The sequence below is a fragment of the Physcomitrium patens genome, chromosome 25, assembly GCF_059467195.1.
Source record: "Physcomitrium patens ecotype Gransden chromosome 25, ASM5946719v1, whole genome shotgun sequence".
NCBI lineage: Eukaryota > Viridiplantae > Streptophyta > Bryopsida > Funariales > Funariaceae > Physcomitrium > Physcomitrium patens.
Window position 1 is genome coordinate 10,216,921 of NC_143434.1, and position 22,451 is coordinate 10,239,371.

General features: G+C 35.5%; 1 protein-coding gene across 4 annotated transcripts; it reads right to left on the reverse strand.

The window, feature by feature from the left end:
* Window positions 1-9,432: 9,432 nt before the first annotated feature.
* Window positions 9,433-22,063, reverse strand: LOC112277378 (regulatory-associated protein of TOR 1). 4 transcript variants are annotated; one of them, XM_024509592.3, is made up of 25 exons: window positions 21,848-21,990; window positions 21,350-21,617; window positions 20,029-20,131; window positions 19,724-19,806; window positions 19,323-19,481; window positions 19,070-19,186; window positions 18,755-18,915; window positions 18,291-18,439; window positions 17,873-18,017; window positions 17,527-17,605; window positions 16,924-17,025; window positions 16,677-16,760; window positions 16,186-16,296; window positions 15,322-15,693; window positions 14,869-15,055; window positions 14,440-14,664; window positions 13,784-14,143; window positions 12,866-13,306; window positions 12,567-12,690; window positions 12,159-12,283; window positions 11,775-11,920; window positions 11,326-11,427; window positions 10,731-10,816; window positions 10,332-10,407; window positions 9,433-10,150 (listed from the first exon to the last, which is right to left on the reverse strand). In XM_024509592.3, the coding sequence occupies exons 2-25, from the start codon at window positions 21,605-21,607 to the stop codon at window positions 9,812-9,814; spliced, it is 4,134 nt and encodes a 1,377-aa protein (XP_024365360.1). In that variant the 5' UTR covers window positions 21,608-21,617; window positions 21,848-21,990; the 3' UTR covers window positions 9,433-9,811. The 4 variants fall into 4 exon arrangements, with proteins under 4 accessions (XP_024365360.1, XP_024365361.1, XP_024365358.1 ...); XM_024509593.3 differs by having other exon boundaries at window positions 21,097-22,063; XM_024509590.3 differs by having other exon boundaries at window positions 21,350-22,061.
* Between the last annotated feature and the right edge of the window lie 388 nt (window positions 22,064-22,451).

Consider the following 22,451-nt stretch of genomic DNA (forward strand, 5'->3'; position numbering starts at 1 on the left):
GATCTCAAGGACATGGTTTACGATAGGTTTGGATCATAATATTTGAACTTTTGTGCATTCTTATGAATCATGGTAGCATAACAAAGCACGCAACGTAACATCTTCTAAGCTATTACAACCAATTCTACTAACTATAGCAAGTTGGGAGCAAGTGACTATGGATCTTATTACATATTTTTCATAGACGTATTACAATCATACTACAATTGTTGTTTTTGTAGATCAACTCTCAAAGCAACTTCACTTGGCTATAATAGGCTCTGGTATTGATGCTCCAATGCTTCCATGAATCTTCTTTGACATTTTTTTTTAACACCATGGATTACTTTGTGTTATTGTTTCAGGTAGAGACCTGCTCTTTATGAGGAATTTTTAGAAAGCCTTATTTAAGCTATTAGATACATGACTTGCCATATCTATAGCCTTCTATCCTCAAACAGATGAACAAATAAAGCATGCAAATCAAACCTTAGAAGATATGCTATGAGTATTTGTAGTGATTCACTATAATGATTGAGATGAATATTTGACACCTTTAGAGTTTGTCGACAATGATAGTATTCAAGAAAGTAGTAGTGATTCACCATTCTTCTTTAAGAGTAGTCAATATTTAATTCAACCAAAAACTTTTTATTGTTCTATTGACACCAACAATTCAACAACGAAGGAGTTTATACAATGACATACAACAATCTTGCAAGAAGCATAACACCATCTTTTTACTATATAAAATTGACAAAAGTAATATGCAGATAATTACTTGAAATACAAGACCTTCCGGGAGGGTGACCAAGTATTACTCTCCAATGCCAACCTTCCTCTTCCTACATCGACCTAAGTCCATAAGCTTGCACTTTAATGACTTGGATCTTTTTACATTTCTGCAGTAATTTTTGATGTTGCATATTGCATCAAGCTTCCGTCACTTATTCAAGTCTATTTGGTCTTCCATATTTTATAGCACAAAGAATTTTTCATTAAACTAAAGTGTTTTTTAGACCACCACCAACCACCACCACCACCATCAATTATGATTGATGACCAACAAGAGTATAAAGTGGATAGTATTTTAGAACATTGCTATCTTTGCCATGGCACTAGATATCTGTAATTTTAGTCCAAAGTTCTCTAAAAAGGTTATTCCATCCATGATACAATATAGCAACTTGTATAGAACCTCTCTCATTGTCAAAAAATCATTTGAAAATACCATCAAAAGAGAAATTAGGATGTTTTGTATTAATTGAAGAAAATTAGTTGTAATAGAGCATGAAAATTTTTATTATTTGCATATAAAGATATGTAGGTAGAATTATTTTTAGAAAATTTCTAGAATTGAGATTAAAATGGTGGTTTATATAGAATCTATTATAGAATCTTCTAAAAAGACTTAAAATAATTATTTTGATGGAACTCTCATTAAAGATATTCTAGAAAGTTCCAAGATAGTTGAAACAAGTATAAATAATATTGACTAAGGCCATTTGAGCATTCGATTAGGTACGGCTTCAGACTCTTTCTCTTCTTAAAGTTTGGTTTTCTTGTTCCATTCTATTTGGCTCTAGTTGATTCTATTCTCTTCTATTTAGTCTTGTCTTTCCGATTCCATTTTGTTTAATTATTTTCAGTTTTATTTTGGTATATTTGGTCTTACATTGTATCAAGATCTTTGTTGTTATGGATTTGATAAGGTTTTAGATCCTAGAGGATTTGATTTTCTTTCAAACTTAGTTTTGATAGATGTTGTCAATAAAAAGCCTCAATCTTTTTTGCTTCATTTACAAGATTCTTTATTGGCTTCCATATGCATATGTTAATATCATATCTGCATCAATAAATAAGATTATCAATTTATTTTGGTATCTCTTTAAATCTAAGACTTCTTCTACCTCAAATTCTTGATTATTTTATATTTTTTTAGGAAGAAGTGGTATTTTGTCTTCTTCCTAAGATATTCACTATCTTATGTTACTTAAGAAGGAATAAGTGAAATATGGAATAAATCTTCATAGACTTTAGAAGATGTAATTGATGAGCAATATAATTGACTTGTTTACAAATAGGAAATAGGTCAAGTCTATAATTATCCAACTTGTTACAAGGATTATTAGTTTTGATATTATGACAAAATAATCATACCTTGTCATGAATGTAGAATTGAAGTTATTTCTTGCAATAGGCATCCACATTGGTCTTTTGTCATTTTTAAGCTTCATTTAAATTTTCCTTCATTATTGTATATAGTTTAAATAATAAATCTTCTACCACATAACTATCAACTTTTGAAAAGTAAAAAGTATGAAGATGTGGGTGATAATTATAATTAGGAAAGAAAGATATTTATTGCATAGAAGAATGTACTAAATTATTATAAAAAAAAAATTCCAATAGTAATAGATTTTTTCAATCATCTTATTGGTGGTTGATAATATATCTTAAATATTTTTTTAAAATATGGTTCATGTACTTTGTTTGTCGATCAATTTAAGGATGAAAAGTTGAAGTTAGCTTTATGTCCAATTTTAGAATCTTAAAAAAGGTTCTCCAAAATCTTAATACAAATTGAATCATCTTATTCAATATAACATTCTTGAACAATCTATGATAGTAATAGATATTATCAAAAAAAAAACTTAATTGTTACTTTGTCTGTGATAGATTTTGTACATAATACAAAATATGCCATTTTAGTAAAATGATCTACTATCATGAATAAAAAATCATACATACTTGAAATTAGAAGATCCGTAATAAAATCTATAGACACAAAAGATCATATATATTTCAGAATAGGTAATGACTAAAGAAGTATATAAAATTGATGACAAAGAGTTTTTGATTTTAAACAAATATCACATGATTGTACAAAATTTTTAACTATCTCTTATATTTGAAGCTACCAAAAATCTCTTTATGTTAGCTCCAAAGTCTTATTATATCTAAAATACTAGGCTATTAGAAAATCATGATGAACTTATAGAATATGTAATTATGCTTTGTTTTTTGGAATTTATAATCATTGCTCAAAATAAAGTAGATTATTCTTGAACTTGAATTCAATAAAATAATGAGACTTTAAAGAATTATTTTTAATATCATAAACAAAGAGATCAAAGGACATACTTGATTGAACTTGCTTGAGAAAGGTCGAATCAATAGTCAATATTGATTTCATTGCTAGAAGATGAAAATACTTTGGCTTTAAGAAAATCATTTTTTATTGATAAAAAACTACATTTCTTTCTTTTGATTTTAGATAAGAATATTTAGAAAGGACATCTTACAAATCTTATTGTTTTTTGAACCAATAAGTAATCTTGAAATCAAAGTTTAATACAAGCATGCTTCAATAAGCTTGAAGACAATTTAGAATACATACTGACTCGAAGTACTTAAGGTTCTTGTGATTGATATACATGGTGATTATATTTGATGCACCTTCAAAATAATGAAGTCATTCTTGAAATGAATCTTCAATTGCAAAAAGCTCTTTGTTGCAAATCTTGTAGACAATCTTAGCTGCTAAATTTCTTTTGGAATCAAAAGCTATCAAATGGAGCTTATCATTTTCTTCTATTTGTGACAAAATGGAATTTATAGAAAAGTCTAATGCATCTCTTTTTATAAAGAATGCCTTAAAAAAAACCAATATAATAATGAATTTGTACAAAAATAAATGTTATCTTCAAAGCTTGAAAAGATGCTTTAATTTCTTTGTTCTATTTAAGTTTGACTTTATATATTAGAAAAATAAGAAGATCCAAAAATTAAAAAATATTCTAAATGAAGATCTAATAATAATTAGAAAATTTTAAAACATATTACACATCTCTGATTGTTTTTGAAATCTTTCAATCCTTGATAGTGTGGGCTTTCTTAGGATCCATCATAAGACCTTCATTTAAAATAATATATCCTACAAAGTCAATTTGAGTAGTATAAAGTATATATTTTTCCATCTTAATATATAATCTTGCATCTCTAAGTTTTGTAATATATGATGAACATGAACTTCATACTCTTTTTTGTTCTTAGAAAAGATTAAAATATTTTCTAAATAATAGATGAAAAAATCATCAAGAAACTTATGAAAGACATCATTCATTAGATGTTGAAAAGTAGGTGGTGCATACATGAGTCTAAAAGGTATGATATTATATTCAAAATATTCTACCTAGTTTGAAACGTAGATTTTCATTTATCTCTTTTTTTAATATATATTAGGTTATATGCTCTTCATAGATCTATTTTCATATTGATCTTTGTTTGATTTAATTGATCAAAAAGTCTTAAAATCAAAGATAGAGGATATCTATTTTTGATAGTAATCTTATTGAATCCTTGATAATTCAAACATATCTGAAGAGATCCATCATTTTTCTTTACAAATAAGATTGAAGCCCTAGTTAGGGATTTAAAATGGCATATGAAGATCTTAGCAAAATTATCACCAATATATTCCTTAAGTGCAACCAACTCATTTTGTGATAGGCTATAGATTGGTCCAAATGATAGTTGAATTCTTTCTTGAAGATTGTTAGAACAATCATAAGGAAAATGCTTTAGAAGAATATTTGTCTTTTTTGTTTTCAAAAATGTCTTCATAATCTTAGTATTGGCTTGGAATGCCACTTGAAAACATTTCTCCATCAACAATAGGTGTAGTGTATATAGTAAAAGTTGACATTTCTATTGCAATATGCATGAAAGCTCTTATACCTACCAATAATAGTTTGAATATATTGGTCTTATGAATTTTTACTTCCCTATGAAAAACTTTGTCTAAACTATGAAAAAATTCAAGGTTATGAAAAATCCAATCTATTTAAAGATTATTCTTTTTTAACCACAATAATTCTAAAATAATTGGATTAAAAAGAAATCTAATTAAATTAAATAATATTGAACTATTATAACTATCACTTACTAAATTTATAGGAATAATTTCATATTTAACATCTTTAAAATATTAAAAGAAAAATATATCCATCTATTATTTTTATATGCACAAGTTTGGTTTTCTTAAGCAAAAATATTTCTTATTTTTTGACAAAGTCTTCATCTATAAAATAGGCTAAGATTATTGAATCTAATAAGGCTAAGACTTTGTGATTTTTTGGTCCTAAAAAAAATTTATTAGAAAAAAAGGTGTAAGATCTGAAGAGAAAATATGGCCTTTATTAGATATTATGTAAGAATCCAGCTGCAGAATCTCTATTATAGATGGAAAAACTTGTTTTTTGACACATGATCCTTTTTGGCAACCATGCTCCTTATTTTGTAATTATATATTTTTTTTGGATAATATTGAGTAATATGCTTAGATTCTCTATAATATAGGTAGAAACCTTTTTAACATAGACAAGTCTTTTCTTGCTGAATAAGAAATTTAAAATAAATTGTATCAATTTGCATATGCTTTGGTGTGAAAGAAGAGTGTTTTTTTAAACCACAATTGTTTCATCCACTATAATGATTATACTCAACTATTAATACCTAAATAAAACTTTTCTTTAATAATTTATCTTATTTAGCTATATCCAATATTTTTTCTTCTTAACTCTATTGATTTATTCTAATATTTATTCTAACTATATTGAAAAATATAACAAAATGGAAGTCAATTCACATAGTGTTTTCTATTACTATTAGTTATTATTGAAAAGTATCTCATGTAGACATTAAAATTATATTTTTTAATGTTAATTTAATTGAATTAATTTATATGATAATTCTAGTAGACTTTGAGCATCATAGTATTCAAAAAATATAAAAGTTATTTAAATTACTTTACGAAATTAAATAAGCTCTTCAAACTTGGTTTGAAAAAATTAATGATTTTTTATAAATTCATGATATAATAAGAATAGAAGCTAATTATTTATTATATCATATTAGAAATAATAAAAGAAGATTATTTATTTTTATTTTCTATATAGATGATCTTTTTCTAAATTGCAATAGTAAAACAACAATGAATTGGTTAAAGGTACAATTTCTACTAATATCTTTTTTGATCAATAAAATTACATTAAAAAAATCTTTTGTAAATTTGAGATGATTAAGTATTACAACATCTTTGTTTCAATGTCCAAAGGGATTAAGTTAAGGAAAGAAGAGAATCTTAAATCTATTAATGAGGCACTTTATTGTATGATTGTTAGAAAGGTGATCTATCTTTTGAATACTAAGCTCAACATCTCGTTTGTTTTTTATTCCATTAGTTATTATATATATAATCTACATATTCTTCACTTAGATACAATTAAGTACATTTTACACCACTTGAAAGGAATGTTTGAACTTAGAATCACTTATCATCAAAGAAATAGTATAGTCATTTTGGCCTTTATTGATGCAAATTAAGCAAATAATGTTGATGACCACAAGTCTATCTCAACATATGTATTCAAGTCCAATAGTAGTGTAATCACTCGGTCCTTAAAGAAACAACCCATAGAAGCAATATCATCCATATATGCAAAAATAAAGGCCATTGTTAATGGCATCAAATAGGAAATATGGCTTTGTATTTTAACTCATCACATCATTAGTAGAGAATTCAAATCTATTACATTATATTGTGACAATCAAAGTTCTTTGAAGTTTGCCACAAATTTGGTAAGTCATGCTTATTCAAAGCATATTTAGATGTGGTAGTATTTCATCTAAGAGAATGTACTTATAGGGGTAAAAAACTTAGCTTATTTAACAATAAATGATCATTTGGTAGATTTTGTAACCACAATACTAAGCCACTTGAAATTTCTCAAACATCATGATGATATAGAAATCAAGAAATGAAGTGATTTTGAAAGAAATCAATTTTATAAATAAAAAAGTCAATCTTTTTTATAGAGAGACTTATAGAATATAGAATATGTTGCTTCATCAAAAGAACAATTGCATAAAATATAACAAGATATTATAGATATATTTTTAATAAGTAAGATACATAGATATTTTATTTTAAATCCTAGCCTTATTATGAGTGATATTTGTTCAATATCAGTTGTTAAGATAATCCATAGATAGCTATGATGATCAATCCTAGCCACTTCTAGAGCCTAACATTCAATTATTCCTCCAATAAATGACTCCTAATGCTTGTTTATCTTTTGGAAATGCTGCAGTAATGAGAAGCAAGAGAATTTAGTCTTGGCCAAACAAAATGCTCTACAATGCTATGTGGAATTGGAAGAAGAAGCTTTGAGTGAAAATCACATAAAGATTGAAAAATCATTATTGAAATTTCAAATAATGATGGTAAATGGATTGACGATGCTTGTCTCTGACTATTGCTTCTATATAATTAACAACCTTATATATGAACATAAAAACTAACCTTAAGAATAATAAGAAAAAGATCAAGCTCAAGTTAAGGGAGGGTGTTAACAAAGTTACTATCATCTTAAACTATTCATTTTTACTTCTATAATGCTATAATTACATAACCTAAAATTAGTCCAGGTGTAAGACAAGCACTGCCCATCTTTGTACTCTTTCTTCTAATCAATGTAGTAGTTAGTAGCTTTATATCAATACTACTTAATTATTTTTAAATTAAATTAAAAAAAAAAAAAAAAAAAAAAAACATAAGAATTCAAATACAAAGAAACTTCCTTGAATTTCTTTTATTATATCAATTGAAATTCAAGTTTGAAGAGTATATAAACTTTTCAATAGGGAGCTTTATGGCACGCCATAATTCTATATTGACAACCAATCTGAGATTCTCAAAACAATCTATACAGCACATCAATTCAGAGCACAAGCTTTGACAAGTAGGTTAGAGAGTTTACTTGTGCAATAAAAATGAGTGCTTTGTCTACAAAAGATCATTTCTTTACAATCCATTTCGAATGTAATTTGGATGAGAGAAGATTTACTATATTCTTAGTCACTAAGAATAAATATGATATTAGAGGATTAAAGATGATGAATTATTGAAACAATGATTTATTCAATAGATTTGTTTAAACATGTTTTAAAATTTTGTAATATCTTTACATAAATTGATTGCAAAAACTGTCATGATTTTGGTCCAAAGAAGTAAAGAAATGAAGAAGAGATTAAGTAAAATAACCTCTAAAGTATTATAAAAGCAACAAGTTACAAAGGATGTAATTGACATATGCCATATAAAATTAAATATAATATTTTTAAGATTTAGGGATTTTTCTAACCAAAACAACAAGCCTCAATTGCAGTAACAATATGATTGAAATCAAAAAAAAAAAAAAAAAAAAAAATTATAGAAAAATCTTGCACTTGTTGTTTGGTGCTTGCATATTGATCTAGAAAAATGAATAGGTTGCAAGGAAGATGTTGCAATCTCTATCTAGACTCTAGCTTTGTAGATTGTAATTTAATGGCTGAAATTTTACTTTAGAACTAATTCTAGAGGTTGTTCAAAAAAACTAAAAATCTTCTTAATTAAGGAGAATTTATTATCTTATGTAAAGATCCAAGTAATCATGTTACATCATCATTATCATCATCATCATTATATATATATATATATATATATATGCATACTTACATATATAAAAACAACTTATGTATTAAATTGTTAAGCATAAGATATACTTATTTTTTATGTGGATCCATTTCTTATTATTAAATTAGGGGCTATTTAAATAATTAATAAATTTAAGTCTATTTACAAGATTAAATATAGTATTTATATTACAATTATTAACTATTTTATTTCTAATATTTATTATTATATTTTTAATGCATTATTAAATAAAAAATTAAAGATTATCTACATTTATTTACAGATTCTTCTTTAGAGCATTCACATCAATCTAAACATCTATTTTAAATAAATTCTAAATAAAAATACTTTAAATAAATATACTTTAAGCAAAAATTAAAAAACAGTGTATCTTAACATTTTATTTTGGCATTATTGTAATTGGTTTCCAAATTTATCTTTGATTTATTGATTAAAACTTCAATTGTAAAAGTTATAGAAACAATATCACAAAGGTAAATTGAATCATCATTTCAACAATAAAAATGGTATATGCTTTACATACTACTGGATTAAAATATTTTTTTCCTTGTGATATTATATTAATTAAATACTTAGATAAATGATAGTTTCAGCCAGACATATTTTAAAACATATTTAGTATGTTTGTATAGTGGTTTGTATTTCCATTTCTTATAGAAACCTTTCCTTATATAATCCAGCGTCACTCCATGGCCGTAAACCTTCGCGAATTGCAGTTTTGCAGTGCGACAAATCTCGTATAAGTATTTGTAAAGCACCCTCACTCGGCTGCATGATCACGGAGTCACGAAGTCCAATGCACTGTGAAGTTTCAGGCGCTGCTTGAACCAGAACAGCGGCATGAATCACTTGGAATAGTAACAAATAAACTTGTCTCGTCAAAGAAAGTGCATAGATTGTTGCTTGAAAACTTGCTAGAAGTTGAGAAGTCCCATCAAAGAGAGCTTAAAACTCAATCAACTTTTCTGCAGGATGAAGTAATAAGTACAGTAGTTGCGACACTCGACTCTGTTCCCTACTGGTAAGACTCATAATCTTCGAGATAGGAAGAGTGGTGAACTGATATTAAAACCAGACTACACTTACAAAAAAAAAAAAAAAAAAAAAAAAAAAAAAGGTGCGTCATAGAGAGAATATCCTTGAAATCGATGACCATAATTCCTACCTAGCCGAACTAAGCAACAATTTAGGCCCGATCTAAGCCCTTAAGCCTGAATTGGAGTGGATATGCTCTCCAAAGTTCAAGTTCTGCATGTTGTGCAGCGAAGGATGAGAGACAACTAAACTGTATTAACAACCTTGAATACTATCTCCAGCGTATATGGATACAATGGAGTCAAGTGCCCCAGCAGCCAACAAGACCTTGTAAGGATGAAAACCCAAAGCACTGACAGATCCAATCCTTTGACCTATGAAGCTGCTATGGTATTTTACCATACTAAGCTGCTCCCCACTCGTGCTAAAAGTTTTAATCAACTGCTTTCCTGACCCTGTAGCTATCACAGGTGCATGCCGGTGGACAGTTAAACAGGTCAAGTGGCCCTTGTGGGCGTTCACCTCCAGATAAGGAGATGAGCTCTTCCGCATGTCAAGGAACTTCAAATCTCCAGCTTGCGAAGCAGAAACCACCTGCGAAAGCCTAGCTCCATAAGCACTGAGGATTCCAGATGCGATTCTTTCTACAAGTAACAGCATTCAGCAGTCTCTCTACATAACCAAAAAAAACCTAGTAGTATGATCTAGATATTTAAATTAACGGAGCAAAACGACAGAACAAAATGTGAAGGATGGAGCTAGGAAAAGAAAAAACCTTGGAAAATCCCATTCCAGGTTGGAACCCAATGCCCACCGCCTTATGTGCATGAGGCTGCATAGCACACACAAGCCTGTGTACAGATTTATCCAATGACAACGTCAGAAGTTGAGATTTCACTCAGTGTCAAAAGATTTCCACGAGAAATCCAATTTCAATACACATAAAAACACACTGGTTCATTCTACAAACCGAAGAAATTTTCAACAGCTAAAATCAGAAGTGGCTAGCATACAAAGTTTGCAATCACAACTGTGCCCACATATTCAATTATGTTATTAGCCGCTACTTTAGTATAAAAGTACTAAAAGATGAAGAGTCTAAACTGATTCTAGACCATTTGAAAGAATAAGACAAAACCATGGCTAATGTACAGCAAAGGTCGAAAATACTCACATATCTCGAGACCGGATGTCGTAAAGCCGTACAGAACCGTCTCCACATCCAGTGACCACATGCGCATCATGTGTTTGGCAAGCCGCCTGTAAGGAGACAAAAAAAATGTATATCCGGTAGAGTCAGCATCTGAGCAGTTGTTCCATGCGGCAAACCAATTACAGATGATGAGAAATACGATTGAAACATCAAAAAAGTGCACCTTCCAAGACTAAGGGTCATTAAAAACCAATTATATAGACCCCCTAGTCTTCGCTAAGACCCTGATGTCTACACTTGACTTCATCGCTCAAGAAGATACAACCAAATAAAGTAGAAAACGAAGATATAAATTAACACTTGGCATGCAAGTAAATTGCTTAAGTACAATTATTAAACAAGAGGGAAAGCCTACAGATTGAGAACCTAGATCGTGTCGATACAAGGTTTAGAAGGAAATGAATTTACTTAATAGATGACACTAATTATTTAGAGTCGGCCACTCGGGACTCTCACATGCAAGGACCACATGCAAGTAACCAAAAATAGCGAATATATTCCGATCTTCGGCATATAATTTGTTTAAACAAGTCTGGGAATCATCTCAAAGACATACCAAAGCAGATACGGAACTATCTGAATGAGAAGAAATGGTCGAAATCAGCTGTTCTCGATCGAGATCCCACACCGAGATCCACGAAATTTGACCCGATGCATACTGCACAATAAAGCAGTAGCGTTACATTTCCACTCAAAAAAAGCTGCCACTCTTGCCACTCATGTTAGAACTGATCCATGAAATTCACTACACTAAAAACTCACCATAACTTTTCAGTACTAGAGAAAGAACAGGGAGTGGCCCGTCACGCTTCCTAGTAAGGGTACAGGCAACACACTTCCCGAACTAGAGTCATGATTGGCTGTTCCTGCACAATCTCTTGCATAATCTGCAGTTTGCATACATAATACGTCGTGCAAGTGCATCACAGCTACCCTTAAACTTTCCTACTGATCTTGCATCTCAAGTCTTTGCGTAGAGTTTTAATGATGGAAAAGCCGACTTACCAAATACCCTGTCGTTTGTTGCCAGTCTACAACAGCATCGATACTACGAGAACCAGGTTTGTGGCCTTGCACAGTCTGCCATGCAGTTGCCAAGCGGTGATTGTCCTTCTGTGTATAGTCTCTCCAAACACGCACACTACCGTCACCTGTTCCAGAGTTGAGGATAAAGAAAGACCAATTTAGAACAGTGTGTTACATGACTAAAATCATTCCAAGTATACCAGTTCTGACATTAATATCTCGCCATGCTCTCCTGTCGCAGCAATAATCAGCTCTGAATGTAACAAAAAGAACTGACGTAAGAAGCAAGGCTATCAGTAATAAAAACATGAAAGAATAAACAAAAGAAAAGAAGTTCGACTTCAAAAACTGTCAATGGCTCACTTGAAGCAACGAGGAGAAGACTATCGTCTGATTCGTTGAGTAAACAGAGCTTGGAGACACCCTTGTCAGGAGTGTTATGATTGTCAAAAGTATTCACGACTGCAGCTTCTTCGTAGTCCCATATTCTGCCGACCGATATTCACTTTAGTAGAGGTATGCTTAATTTGAAACTTTTTACTTTATGTGGAAAAATGAAGAGACGAGAGAAAATTGAGCACCTGTAATAATTCAAAAGACCAATGATACCTATGTGCCATGGGCAAGGGGCGAATTGCTATGATAACATATAATCCAACGTTATTTCAGGGACTTCAAGCCTCCATGAACCATGTCGAAATGTATTTCACTTATAACTAGTCAGATATTCTGAAATCCATGCATAAAATCACAATGTAATCGAAATGGTACCGGATGGTCTCCTTATCATCAGCAGTACAGACAAGGGGCTTAAATGGATGCAAAAGCACTGTTTTAGTCCCCATTTCAGACCCAGTATCCCAGCTCGCAATTTGGTCGCTGACTTTGCTCACACCTATACCCCATGCCACAAAATTATTTAGCTAATCCACACACGTCCCAAAAACCAAAATAACAAGCTCATTGACACTGGCGTGTATCGAAGGCTGCTCGAACTGTACATACAGCGTTGTCACGGCCTCAAAAATTTGAATTAGAGATTCCTCAATAGTTTCCAAGGAGCCACTTACTTGAATGCTGGCACTTGGTAATGCCGTCCTGGGCTTCTCGGTCTCTTCTTTCACGGCGAGCTGATATTTCTTCTTCATCATCATGAACAGGTTCCAATAGAGGTCGAGAAAAATGTCCACAACTCCACTTGAAAAATGTAGATTCTGGCAAGGGAATCGCCTCAAGATATACCGCTGATTGTCCAGGGGACAACATCCCTGCGGCATCAGCGAGACCGATATTTCCATGTCCAGTGCTCGGATTTAAAGACGTTACCTGTACAGCATTATCTCCAAGCACTCTTACCGATGGTCTAGGTGCATCCCATGGAGTATTTAATGTTGAAGATATATCCAAGGATGCCGCCCGTCGTAAACTACTAGGAGGACCAACCATAAATGCCTGCTGGTTGGGAGGGCTGGGTGGTGGAGTTGAAATACGCCAAGTACTCGCAAGATTCCCTGTCATGTGGTGGAAGGTAAATGTCACATGTAATGCAAACATTTTCTCAATAAAATCAATGAGTTGGTATTCGTCCAATCCACACATTCCCGTGATAATCCACATATATTCCCACCAATATCCACACCTAACAAGTTCAGGACTCCAGCACCTCACAACAATGGGTAAAGGTAACAACATCGGAAGCTGCTAAATAAGTATTTAACCGTTCCCGAAAGCACTGATTAAGCTTTAGAATGACTGTTACATTCTACACCTAGAATGTGAAGTAAAAGCTACTAACAACTGAGTCGCTTGCGCAGCTGACATTGAAAATCAGAAGCCTTCAAAAGAACCGATCCCTGGCCCTTAATACATGTGTAAAGAATGGTCCAATATCCTCAGTAAATTTCTCTTCAGTATCAAGGGAAAGAATAAAGTCACGCTGTTAGTGGAATATGTCTAATATGTAGTAGAAAGGTTTAAAATGCACACACCTGAAGTGGATGCTACCCAAGAAGTCGATCGGAGCAGAACACCCGGTATAGAGGGAGTAGGAGGCAGAGCAGGTACAGATGAGTTTCGTTGATGACGGGAAACCTTACTTGCGCCAGATCTTGCAGACACAACAATTTGAGCTGACTCGACTCCCATCATTCGTAGCACTTGTCGGCCTAAACATGCAACCCGGGGGGAAGGATCCCTAGCCAAGGCATACACAGCTGTGACGCATTGTATATAAACATTCCCATCCTCAGAGCGTCTCCAAGATCGATCGCCTAAGTCTGTGGAACCTCCACAACTGACTGAATCTCCGAGCATTTGGCTTTCCGACAATGGAGAAGTGCCTGCAGAACCTGTGTAAGTACAACGAATAATAAAAATGATTTAGAAGTAGAATAGCTCTTACAATGCATAGAGATTTTATTTTATTTTATTTTATTTTATTTCAACCTACAATTGTTTTGTGTGCTTCCACTAAAAATTAGATATTCTAAAAAGTAAGAATTCAAAATTAAAAGAAGAACTGAAGGAGCGATTGGTACACATAGTAATTAATGTACGAACAGATTTAAACTGAATGGGGTATCAAAAATAGTACTATCATAGATAAAACCAGAAAGAGTCCATAAAAGTGTGATATGCCAGAAACCTGCGGAGCCATTACTCGAAACAACTCGGAGTCCTGAACGATATGGTGTCCCCCCATTAGAGCGTATACTATGTTCAACATCCAGTGTCGAGGAAGGGTAAGCTCTTGGGCTTCTGTATCCTGCTCCGGACGCTGGTAAAATTGTTGAATGAGATGGCGGCTTCAAATAAGCTGCAGCGGCTTGACGAAACATTCTGTTGTGACTGGAAGCTAATCGTGCCAGAGCTGCAAATAAAGAAATTTGACAGTAGTCATTATTTATCCACTGGGAGTGAATAAAATACCACAGCAAAGTTGAGACCGCACATCAACCACGTCGACTGATTTCCGTAAGAGTACGTAAAACTAAGCTCACAGAAGTAAATCCCAACACAAAATTCTGCATAACCGTAACTATTGAAACATAATTCCTTTGTCAGTAAAGCATACCAATAGCAAGCTCAGTCCTCACAAGTGGACTTCCGTCGCAAAGAACTTCTAGCAACACACGAGCTATTCCTTGCTCTGCAACTTGAGTGGCTTCATCCAAACCATCATCACGTCCTCCATCATTGCGAGACAGTTCTGAACCCACTTTGATAAGAGTTCCTAATGCATAGGCGGCTGCAGCACGAACCTGTGATGCAAAGTATGAACAAGCACCAAAACTTGAGGTATGTGCATAGCGTACGTTGAAACCACTATGTAAGTGGCACTAAAAAATTTATAGGCGCCCCCAACTTGTACCCAGAAAGGAATTAATCAGTACAAGCTCGGATATAGGGGTATAGAGTCTATAAAAAGACCTAAGTGAAGGAACAGTTTAGCTTCTACACAATGAATTGTGATCTTGGTTTACACCTAAAAGAATTACACTACGATTATTTTACTTCGTCTGCGCACCTCAGGCTGTGGCTCAGACAGAACTTTTCCAAGAATTGCTGGTGCATCGTCATCGAGGGCCATAGCAACACCGTTCGAAGCCCCATCCCAAAGCTTCCCCAAGCAAAGACATAGCCACTGCAAGAGCAAGGGGTCAGGTTGTCCCTCAAGAACATTGTGGGCTTCTTGTATGTGGGAGAGACATGTGTATATTAGTCCAACTGGGTGACCTTCCGGATAAATACATGCTTGCTGCCCACGGGGATGCCCATCTACTATAACTGCAAGGACAAATGCAGCCATGGCACGCTGCTCAGGATGTATGTCAGGACTCTCTAGGAAGTTGATGAAGTACAAATGGCCACCATCTTTGACTAGATCAACTTGGCATGACTGCAACAAACGAAGGGCAGAAACAGGTTAAGAACAATTACGTCTGCATCAAAGATAGTGGGGAGCACAGCACCACAATATACTGATGGCTAACAGAACTTACTCAAATTAAGATGAGCAAGAATTGCAACAGGAAAGAAATTCAAACTACTCATGATCAACACATGAAATTCCAAGAATAGAGATTTCTGACAAAAGAACAATCATGCTATCCAACCTCTTTTACTAACGACGACTTTGATAATTACTAAGAAAACTAAACATAGAGTATTGCAGCTTTGCTAATGTTTGAAAATGCCCGTAAGATGCATTGCAGACGTAATACTAGGAGAAAAAGCAAAGTTATCGAGGAATTACTAGATATGACCATTCGAGAAAGTATCATTTGGGCACCTTGAAGCACGAATAGAGTGCAAAGCAGTACTATCATGTAACTCCCATGACAAAAAAAATAATACACACCGAAGCTTCATTGATCGGTAAGAAAAATACCTTATCCAAGGCTAGAATTTTAGTCCATATGAACACAAGGATTTGTCGCAAATCAGCAGCCGTGGTATGCAGTAGCTTAAGTACATAGGGAAAAATTCCCACTGACAATGCCTGCCCACAAAATATCTAAGTATTAAAACAGCACTAATACAATATACCTATGGATATGAAAATTCAAGGTTAAACAAAATCTGCAATGCACTTAAATTCAAACCATAATAACCAAGCAAACAGTGAGGTGTATAAAATTATCTATTCTGTAGTACTATAATCTTTCAGAATAGTACACAAGATCTTGCAATAGGACCTGTGTATGTGTAGTATACTCATTCTAACACCATTTCACCGATTGGCCAGCAATCTGTCCACGATTACATGTTGCATTGTGAAGCAAATTAAAGGCTTAGACCAAGTAACTTGCTAAAGAGACAAAAAGATCCACACATTATGTTAGACGAAGTGGAACCCACAGTAAAGAGTAAGGTCCATACCAGATACACAGCCCAGGCCCCCATGTCCAGAAACCGGCCCAAAAGTACGAGTGCTCGGAACCTGTGGGACTGGCTCAGAAGAACCTGTTTGTTCAACGCCACAACGACCAAGGTCAATTTTATGATGTTTTTACACATAACTCACATCACATGTATGTCAAGCCTGTGCAAACCACTTCAACAAGGTCACAGACACAATACAACTTGGAGCTGACTAAGCTGGAGAATGAGAAAATAAAACATTTACCTGCAGAACTATGGGAAGTTGTTCCGGTGGCTTCTTCCCTTCCGAACCATGCTCCAACCACACCTCGAAAGCTGTCAGCTGTTCCGTAAAAAATGGACTTGGCTGCAATTGGGTTTCAAACACCGAACAGCAGGCAAGTTTCAAGTTCAGAGGCGGCATTTCTTGACTAAATGAAAATAGAAGTGAGAATTAACCGTAACATAAATCGGGTTAATTGAAAAGCTGAAGATGAGTATTGCCTAATCATTTAAGCTCTAAGAAAACAGTACAGGCAAAAATATCTGGAGTCAGACAGCACCATGCCACGGCAACCACACCAAAAACCCAATGTATTGTGGACCACAAAATCCGCAAGAGACCGCATCAATTTTTCTTTTTCACATTTTCTGTGGCGCTGTTCACCACCTTAAGGTACCATACAACCACCTCTGACGTATTCATTGTGTACCAAACCAATTCTTCACCCACAGCACTATTTCCCCACCATGAATAGAATCTCAGGTGCAATAACGAATGTCCAAAAAATCGTCCGCTGGTCAAATAAAATATCAAGATCACTTTTTCCTCAGCATCAACCTCTCGAACGGCATATCAGAGAAGTACCTGAAATTCTGCACCTGGGTTCCTTAACAAGGAAGGTAGCTGTGAGAGACAAATTTCTGCAGCCATATCCCAAGCATGCCTATACAAATACAGCGTTGTCAGGGCAGTAATTCCTAAAAACAATTCAACTCATTTGAGCACACGATTCGGCAATACTTTAACCACACTACAATTTTTTCTTATTAGTGCAGAGGCTGAGGTTTCATACACAGTCCCTCCATTCATCACTAATTGCACAAAACTAAGCATTTCATCACTATTTAAGCCCTATGCAAAACAGTAACAAATTAGTTAATAAGTTAATTAGTTAGAGGAAACAATTAGTAAATAAGCACCGAATACATACCACATAGAGTGTTGATGTGTTGGTGGTAAGCGAGGGAATGATTGCGGGCAACAGTTGAAAGCTCGTAAAATACGCTCCGCTAGTAGGAAATTCCGAAATAGACTTGCTACAAGTAGATCCTGCCGGAACAGCCGCTGGAATAGCTCTAATAATCCCAAAACAAAATGTAAGACGCTTAACAATTAGGCACGCATCGGCTAATTGACGACTTGCTGCTGATTGACGCTTATCGCATATTATGTAACGGTACCACCTAATTCTAATAATAAAACAAAGCCACCACACAATCCTCACCGTGATAATTACACTTTCAATTCAGCTGCTTTGACCTCCTTAAATTTTAAGACCAGCGTGATGGCTCACGAGCGTGTGCGGAGATAATACTGAACTTCCAATCATAGGATTCTGAACTTCTCACCTCGAGGGAGCACATTCCAAGCTATAGTATCTGTAATAGCCGTGAAAATCCAATTGAGTTCACCCAATGGTGTTTTCCTATCATTCTGACGCCCAGGAATCTTGTCAATTAAATCAGGATCCAAAGAGAGTAAAGATCGTGGACAAAACCTGAAAAAACATGGAGTTCTGAAGTCTTTCAACGTGGATATCAATGTAGATAATAATTCTATGACTCTTTTTAGTAGCAAGCAATACTCGATGCTATCTAAACGTCAGTGGTTGTCTAGCATATACATTCAGCAAAGAGATAAAATAAAATGATAATTTATAAAGAAGAATTGTAGACTTTTCGGATGAGCATGACTTTGCGACATTGCATTTCGGATCCGAATGCCGAAATCAATGTGAATATTGATGGTATAGACTGGGATACCTTCCCTCATAAAGAAACATGCTTTTGACTTCAACAGAGAGCGAGATTACCATCTCAAAGCAATTTGAATAGGAGTCGTGAGACACGATGTAAAGACGTCAGCTGGAAGCTCAGAATTTTGCGGAAGTGTTTCAAGCGCCCCACACGCAGCTAATAGAATGCAGTCCCTCATGGAGGGAGTAGAAGACGTTGTCGTCCCCCATTCTGGTCGCTGCACATCACAACATGTCGGTACTAGAAAAAAAAATATAACGAGAGTAACCAAGCGATAAAGCATGACGCAGAGCCATACTACTATGCAAAGTGGGCTTGATAAATCACATTTTGTCACGAATTTCCCACTCAAATATGGAAAAGGAACATACCTCACAGAAAGCATTGACAATCATGCCTGCTGCCGAGCAATCAAACACATAGATAGATGGATTCCCAAGACATGACTCCAAATCGTAAACTGACAGAGGTATGTACTGGGTGAAATGCTGCACAGAAGGAGAAAATAAAACATGCTACAATCATCAGCGTCACACATAAGCCAAAAACGAAAATGGTCCAAAGATCATTCAACCTATTGCAACGCGATTACCCTACACACATTGCTAAAGCAAAGTAACATACCTTGTTAAACAGCCAGATCTCCCCATTGAGGGTTGGTCTTGGCACGCCGTGCCCATTATAATGAAACAGAACTCTTTCATTTTTGGCATTTTTTCGACAATGCAAACACAACTTTTTAACGTCGTCTACGGTGGGGTCAAGACAGACCTTATACTTCGCCTGCAAGAACAGAAATACCACATGATCAGAACAAAAATGACTTTTCCAAGCCACATAGAGGGTCATATCAGCTTCTAAGGAAGGGCGACCAAAAGGATGCTTCTGAACGACTCGTAATCAGATACAAAACTCGCTGAACTCTTGATCACCATCACAATATTAAATTTCTTACTAATCACAGCATAAAACATCTGAAAACAAACAATGTGAAGTCAAATCCAAAATAGGAACACTTTTCGCACCCTAGGTTGCCACCGCTCATACTGCACTTGGAGGTTTTTCCCAATTGCATCAAGCGCTTTCGAAGATGTCGTGGAAAATGGATCTGCAAAGGCACAGGAATCTCAGAGTGTATCTCTCCACACTGATGATCATCAGAATAAAATGTCGATATCTATAATCCATGTAGACCATGTCGAACAATCTGTACGCATGAAGGTCAAAAGCATAAAGGGAACGAGACCTACGCCAAATCAAATACCACACCTGTCACCCTCCGTCGCTAACCTGCATATGGTAAAGAAGAGAGTGATGACAAGTCTGTTACCTATCCAGCATTCCATGCGAGCACATGGAGATATTTTGATTACATCCGGTGGATCTACACCTATATTCAAGCACAAAGCGAGCGCCACATATCCTGTTTTCATCTGCCATTTGTACAAGCCAGAGAGAAAATTACTATCCCAAGTTGGACAGTTCAAAACTTCATTGAGTAGTCGTGTAGAGCTTAGAATGCTTAGTAAAACAATACAACAATGATCTCTGTGTCTGATTCATAGCAATCACGCCACCATCACCAGCTATTGCAGGCTTGAGTAGTACCAATACAATGCTCCCTAAAATTAATTGATTAATTAAAAAATAATAATAATAATAATAAATAAAAAAGTCTAGGCATTCCTTGTACGCATGATATTCACAACACAAACGAAGACGTAATGACTATCCCTCACATGAGGTATTCCAGAACCCAATAATACTCTCAGGAGCTCCACGTCACAACGTGAGGAGAAGGTGAATAGAAAGATCAGCTAATCAACTGACAAGTTTCAGAAAACAAAATGCGTCCAGAATCAGGAACCAACCCCTCAGTGCCTACACTGAGCATTGTGTCGGCACATCTGTAAAAAGTTCTTAAAATTCGATTCAGTCGAGGAACCCAAGTCAAGTAAAGAACAAGGTTGAGTAAAACAATATTGCGCAGAACAAACCTTCATCTTGCCTTCTGCTATTCATTGCTAGGAAGACTGGTTCGGTATATTCAATAACAGCAAGTCGAACCAGTGCCCTACGACACTGTCGATCGAATCAACTAGATCAGCACATTATGCTACGTAGTTTTCCGTCCTTAAGAGAGTACCCTTAGAAATTGGAAAGCACTGACATTAAGAGTACAATGGTAGCGTGGAGATGTGCCTGAGGTCTATTGTATGCGAGAGAGTGCTCCTAATCATATAAGACATTGGTGCATAAGTGATGGATACAGACTATGCCACGAAGCACATAAACTTCTGGACCCTAGCCAAGAAGACATGAAGAATGTTCGTCCTTGCGAATACCCTATGTCGACAGAACCCTAGAATATTCTCGAGACAAGTCGCGTAGCATTCACCTTTCAAAGACGGGAATCCCGCCACAAAGAGCGAAACAGCTGCTCAAATGCACAATCTCGGTTTCTCTCTTTTATCTGATCATCTACTGGCCATCACATTAACCACCATTCTGCGAATAAAATCCTCGACAGAATACCACTGGGAACTTCGTGCTGGGATCATTGTGAGGTTGATGAGTCTCACTGCATTCCAATTCGGTTACAATTTGCATGAAACACGCATACGAAGAGAAGTAAGGTTTATCGCAATTACTCTGTCCTTCATCCTCCATTGCGACACAACACCGGGCTCGGCCACTGCCATAGCGACAGTAGACGAATGATCGGCTTCATGCCTTAAGTCACAGAGATAGGAAGTCACGCCCGTCCGGTGGTTATAATCTCTAGCCTCTTCAGATGATTGATGCCCCTCCTCCTCGATTTGGAACCTTCCATCCACGTCATTAACCAGCGGAGGCGAAGAGTGAAGGGAATCAGGCGGAAACATGCGCCCATCCCTTATGCTGTCCATGACTCGCTGTCTGCGGAGAACAAAATCACTTACTGCCATATCTTTCTCCGCACCTCATCGTTTAACCCTCTCTTAGTAACACCGCAGCATCAGACCCATCCCAATTCAACAGCTCAGCCTTGCATGAAGAGGAAAATCGTGGTCTACCACTCCTGTCACCAACCAACTCAACTTCAAAGAAACTTGTCTTCCACTAGTGCCATTCCAATTGCATCACCACAAGGTCCCCACTGTGCGCACCACATTCATCAACTGAGTACCAGCACCACGCTGACGACATCAGGAGGCCACCACTGCACAAACGAGGATGCCACACAGGACGCCCGCAGCTGCTGCTCTAGGGGCTCAAACATCTCCAATTTTCCACCATCAAATCAGCCGTCTCCTACTCTCTGCGTCTCCACCCTTTCTCAAACGAACCCAATTCCGCGCGACCTCCACAGAATCCCCGATCGCAGCATCCTCCCCGACCTCGCACACGTTCGCATCCAGGATCGCTAAACCCTAGGCACCCAACAACCCTCTGACCCTCGCACGCTTCTGAAAAATTTGTAACCTCCTCGCACCCCTCCTGTCACCAAAACTCATCTCAAAGCACACAACCACCCAGATTCATGACACCACCACCACCACCACCATAGCGCACTCAAATACCAATCATCATCATCGACACAACCAACCTACTCCCCATCACCACAACGCTCCCCTCATCGTCCCCGCATCTCCATCACCCACCTCCCTACACCTCTCTCTCTCTTTCCCTCTCTCTCTCTCTCCCTCTCTTCCCCTCGTTCTCTCTCGCTGCTGCTGCTGGCTACATGTTTGACGTCTCACCACCAAGACG